This window comes from Buceros rhinoceros, unplaced genomic scaffold (genome assembly GCF_000710305.1).
Source record: "Buceros rhinoceros silvestris isolate BGI_N320 unplaced genomic scaffold, ASM71030v1 scaffold96, whole genome shotgun sequence".
NCBI lineage: Eukaryota > Metazoa > Chordata > Aves > Bucerotiformes > Bucerotidae > Buceros > Buceros rhinoceros.
Window position 1 is genome coordinate 41178 of NW_010417882.1, and position 6000 is coordinate 47177.

A 6000-nucleotide genomic window follows, 5' to 3' on the forward strand; every position below is an offset into this window, starting at 1 on the left:
TCATCAAAGGCAGGAGGTACATTTCATTCATAGAATAAATGGTATTGCTAAGTTTTGAAGAAAAAGTTCAACCAAAGTATTTACATCTTGATCCACATCTGCTTTTTAACAGGCCTCAGTCTCAAGTAGTGGGATCTGGATAGTGTCCAGGTTGTTTAGTCTCTGGCTTATGACTCTACTAGAAGAGACAGCCACTGGTTTTGCTTTTTGGTTGGCTTTTTTTTTCATTTAGAGCATGCTTTAGAGAAAGTGAAGTATGGTAGCAATACTATCTGCAGTCTGTCTTTCATTACAATTATATTTGGTGTTTATTCACAGTCCAAATGCAGACATGTCTGAACAAAGTTTTGTCAAAAAAAAACCAGTGGAGAAGCTACTTAGCATCTGCAGCCTAAGCTGAACAGTGTTTTCTGCAAAAGTGCCCCAGCTTGGCTACCAGCACCAGTCTTCTTCCCCGGATCAGAAGGAACCCATTTGTCTGAGGGCGATGCGTGAGGAAAGACCTCAGTACTGCTGCTACACATGGTATTGTATCTAGCCAGAGCAAAACCTGATCATAAGTTTGTCTTCACAGCACAGCACAGGACAGCACCTTGTTGAAGCTCCCCAGACAGCCTCACACACCCATGAGCTACCATGCAGAACCTGTGCCTGGCCCCTGAATGCAATACAGCTACACCACCCTGCCACAACTGTAGCCTCTGTCCTCATGGAGGTTTTGCTCTTTTGCTCTCTTATTTGATGCAGACATACGGACAGTTTACACCACCTTGGTAACTGAGGTATGTTAATCACGCTACAGGATTTCCAAAGGTGCAGAGAGACATACAGGTTACTGTGCTCCATTTAGTGCCTTTGAGACAATGGAGCATATCACCATGAAGTGTGACCTGTATTAAAATCAAAGCATTTACTCTCTTTTCCCTAGAAAATATGGCTCTGAAGCAATGACAGAAATTCATGGCCCAATGTGTTCGTTCTGAAAGATACTGCAGAGACCTGAGTAGACAAGAACATTCCCACCATAATTTCCAATGATATAAGAGTTATAAAGGACATGAACTCATGTAGCAGGACTGACCTGTCAGCATAAGGTGTTCAAATAAACCTCCAGCTGCAAAACCAACTGTTCTTCACTGAGCCTCACATCATTTATCCCAAAGCACTTAAGAAAAAGGTAGAGGCAGCGTTTTCATCATACACTACTATTGCCAGTTACCTAAAATTGAGTGTTTCTTACCACAGTGCTTGAATTATTGTCTCCATGGATTTCCAGTTGGCTTGGAGTTACCACCTGCCATGATGAGCAGTGAAGTAGAGCAGAAAGAAACCACTTTTATTTAAGCATGTCCACTGTAAAGTGGAATTCTGCACAGAAAGCTCCTACAGCTGCAAATTCGGCAGCACTTTCTGAATCCACGCTGCTTCTTTTATACAAAAATAAACCTTTGTTTCGGATGAGACTTCTGCTGTAAACTTCATTTTATAACATCAGATATATCCTGGGGCTATAAGTATCTGGTTTGTTTCTAGAACTGCTTTGTTTCTTTAATCAGTGGCTGATCTTAGCTTGTTTTTAAGGACTCAGCTGCTAGAGGAGAAGCTGTCTAATTTTAGAGCACTGGAAGACTCATTAACTCCTAAATGCTGCACAGAATGAAGCATTACAAGATTATCCTGAAGGATGCACTTCCCCAAGAGGACCAACTAAACCAACTAGGACATTACACAGAGCTAATTTGGGCTAAATTTGGGGTTTACTGTAATCATTGGAAGATCTCATGATGCCATATGGAACATACCCTTTCCTGCTGGGCATTCATCTATAATACATTTCCAAAATGGTGAAGCAATTTCAAGGTTTACTGAGATTAAGGAGAAAGAGCTTTACCTGGTTGTCATCCACAGTGTAGTTAAACTTTTTAGCAGAGCCTTGGGCAAGAGCGAGTGATGCTACATAACCAACCAGTGCTACTCCAAAAGCTTCAGTGACGACTTCAGGCAGGACATTCATGGGTGGTGGTTTTGGTGACGGTAACCTGTGAAAAATAGACAGTCCTTTTTGCAAAGCTGATACATAGCCTTGATATACCTGCAATTCATGAAAATACAAGATAAAACATCTTTGCATGCACAGCTAATTTTTAAAAATATTTGTGAGGTGGCATTTTTCATTTTTTTAGATTAATAAAATCTGTCTGTAGGGAACATCAGAGGAGAATTTGTGAAAAAAGATGAAACAATTGCAGATGGAGTATTCCATTTGCAATCTTCAGTTTGAGAAATTGTGAAGGGATCGTTATCGATTACCTCCCTCACTGGCAGATAAAATCAGCAACTATTCCCTAATTATGAAGTGCTCAATAAAAGAGACTACCGTATATTTTTTGCTTTTTTATCATTAACCTTCTTTTAATGTTTAATTCAAACCTTTTAAACAATTCGGTATCCCTGTAGGTTATGGACAGTATGGGCATTTATTCCATCTAATGGAGACCTCAATGAAATGCCCCAGTTAAGAGCTAAACCACCCCAGCTTGTCTGTGTACTCCAGAAAAAAGCTTCAGTCTCTCCAGAACACGAATCACACTGCCTAAGAAGCAAATTGAGCTCTTTGGATTTTTAAAACTCTCCACTGACAAGGCAGTTAGTTAGATATTCTAGGTAAATGCGTAAAAATACATGGGAGTGACCCAGGCTCTGCTTCTGTTTTTCAACACTACACAACCTTCTCGTGAGAGGTTAGACAGAAAGTAAGCTCCTGATTAAAGCTGCAAATACAATTTAACTGTTCATAAGACATATCAAAAGGGCACTTAGCACACTGCTTAATTTTCAGATACGTAGCATGTAATAGCAAGCCCTAAATACTTTTAAAAAAATTTATTTCTCAGCAACTTCCCTTTTTTATTTCTATCAGTGCAAGCTGATGCTACCTTGGACTTGTACTTTCCGAAATTTAGGGAAACCCTGCAATTTGCAAAGGGGAGATTACACCCTGCTATTCTTTACCATCCCTTAGAGTTTGAACATTCTCTCCGACATCTAATCTAATTTCTCATTCCAGTTAATTATATTGATTTTTTTTTCCTTCTCTTCAAGGCCATGGAGAAATTCTATCACTATCTGTAATCAGAATGCTCTTTTCTAAGTTAAACATGTCTAAATCATTTCATCAGAAGTCACACTTTCTAAAATTACTATATAGGGGCAGAATAATGAAGTGTAACAATCTACAAGCCTTATCTCATTGCAAGATAACTCAAGACAATCCTCAAGAAGCAGATTGTAATAATCTTGTGAGGAGCATGCTCTGCCCTCCTGTCACACATCCATCAGCCATCAACCGGTAGTTAGTACCTACTTTTTATTCCATAAAGTAATGAAAGAGCTATGAAAATGTAGAAGAAAGTCTGCATTTTTACCATGGTATCTATACAGATATACCTTGTTAAAACAGGGTTGAACTGTGAAAGATTATTTAAGAAGGCTGGAAAAGAACATAATAGATTTTTGCTATTTCTTATTTCAAAAAACTGCTTTGACCTCTTCAGAGACTGTTCTCAGAAGTAAACATATTTAAAAGCCACAAGATAATAAAAAACACATTACCCTTCAGGAATATGTCCCACAACTTCTAGCCCATAGACGTATTCCATATCAGCATAGTAGCAAGCAACGGATGTAGCAATTATCTATTGATTCAACACAGAAAAAGATGTTATATTTCTATTGCTTTTAGCTACTCACATGGTCCCTATTATTGCCATCCTTAATTACATGACAGTGTTCGTGCATTTATCCTTAGATCAATCAAGTAAGACAGGGAAGCATTATTATGAAAAGTTTTACGAATATGGAAGAGAGTCAAGAAAACCTAAGATCTGGACACAATAAAGAATTTAGAAAAGATGGCTGAAGAAGGACTGTTTGGATCAGGTTGCCCAGAGAGGTGGTAGGTTCCCCATCTCTGGGAACATTGAAGGTCATGTTGGACAGGGCTCTGGGCAAGCTGACCTAGTTGAAGATGTCCCTGCTCAGTGCAGGGGGGGTTAGATTAGATGACATTAGAAGATCACTTCCAACCCAAAGCATTCTATGACTCTCTGATTCTATGACTATGGTGAGGTTTGTACATTCTGTGTTAATAAACAGTCTCTGTACAAGTCTCTGTAAAGCCTCAGGAATCTTAGCAATCAGTGTCCAAACTGCCTCTATGCAGCACATGCCCCAGACCACTGCCATTCACACGAGTAGCTTAAAATAAGTCATAATGTAGGTGATCCTGAGTGGTCCGATTCAGCTGATATTCTCTGAGCCCATCTAATCCAGACTAGCAGTGCCAACTTTGACACAAAACACAGCAGAAGGTGTGGTTGCCACTTGTTCTTATGTTTCCAGCAGGTATAAATCTTGCTGAGGGAGTGGAAAGTTTGGCCCTGAGGAGGTTCAAACTCACATCCTGCATTTTTTATGAGATGAACACACAAATAGAACAGGCATGGGTTCCAGTCCACGATCCTCAGTTTCCTGGTACATTTTATTCAGTATTGTATAAAAGGTAACAGAGACACAGATCTTAGAGTAGGGATCAGAACCACAGTACCTCCTCCTCCAGTATTTTGACCAAGAAAAATTATTATTTTGTAAATAAGTTTTCCTAGCAAAAGAAGAGTAATGGTGATGATCCACTCTGAAAAGCACCTGCTTTTCTTTTTCTTTTTTTTATTTTTTTACTTTTCTTTTAGAGATCTAGAGAAAAACAGAAACCTTCTGTCTTGGTGCTGATTGTTTGACTGCAGTTTAATTCTTAAAGCAGGGATTTACAACGCAATTGCCAATTTCAATTTATCCTTTGCTATGTGAAAGGAAAACTGTATGTAAAACTACAGAAAGCAATAGCATAGCTTAGTAACTGCAGAGAAATATCAAGCAACAGCTAAGCCACAACTACCCGCAACAACCCAGCACAAGACTTGCCTGGAGCTACAATGTGCCAGCAACTTTTCATTTTCTGTTTCTAACTTCTTACACTTCAACGTTCTAGGCTTCGTGTTATTATGATTATGTAAAAAGTAGTAAATACATGAAAAATATTATACTAATAGGGAATGTATGACACTTCTGTCTTAATTATTTAACCAATCTCTTTCCTGGTCTTACATTTAACATAGAGCCATGAAAATTAGCTGTCCCTTTAGTAAGTGGCAGGTGTGGCTGTGGGTAATTATAGACAACACAGTAAACTCCAGCAGGTTAATTGAACCACCGACAGCTTTGTAAGCAGAACATCTGGTATTTGATTTTGTACTTACCAAAAGGAGTTCGATGGGAAGAACAACTTTAATGTTTCTCTGAAATTTCTCATTCAGTTCTTTAACAAGAACAAGCACCACAATGCTCAGCAGGGAGAGAAGTAAAGCCTCCAGCTGAACTGATCGGATATTCTCAAATATGTAGGCATAAATCTACAGTGAACAGCAAATAACAATAACAGATCAAAAAATATGTCATTTTGGGTCATGTGCTATGGCATATTGTACACACCTTCAGCCATCTTCAATAATCTGTGAGAGGTGAATCAATACTGCTGGAGCTGAGTCATCTGACAAACTGGCCTACACTAAATATTTCGCAAGGAAGGAAATAACCAATTTACTATTACCATGGACTTTTGAAAACTCGGAAAATGCAGTGAATATTTGTATATATGAATTTACAAATTACTATTGGTAGAAGCAAGGAAGAAAATTCCGTTAAGTGTGATATGTATAATTTTCTTATTTAGTCTCATTAAATTCAGTGAGATAAACGAGCGTCATACAAAAATGCTGAAAGAAGCTTCCATGCACAAAGATTCCTTTTCAGTGTCCATAGCTCATAGCATCCATCAACTCTAATAGTAAAAGCTAGTTCTGAGGAAAAATTTTAAAAGACAGGAAGGGAGAGAGAAGGAGAGAGAGGAAGAATGGAAAGAGAAAGGAAAATGCAGTAGATGCT

General features: G+C 38.5%; 1 protein-coding gene across 1 annotated transcript in view; it reads right to left on the reverse strand.

Annotated features, from left to right (window-relative positions):
* The window catches only part of SLC26A7 (solute carrier family 26 (anion exchanger), member 7), a 66174-nt gene that overhangs the window by 28921 nt on the left and 31253 nt on the right, over positions 1-6000 (reverse strand). The window contains exons 5-7 of the mRNA XM_010138300.1: positions 5316-5468; positions 3613-3695; positions 1892-2039 (exon numbers count right to left, since the gene is read on the reverse strand). Of these exons, the coding sequence (XP_010136602.1) occupies positions 1892-2039; positions 3613-3695; positions 5316-5468 (384 nt within the window). The remainder of the gene's footprint in view (positions 1-1891; positions 2040-3612; positions 3696-5315; positions 5469-6000) is intronic.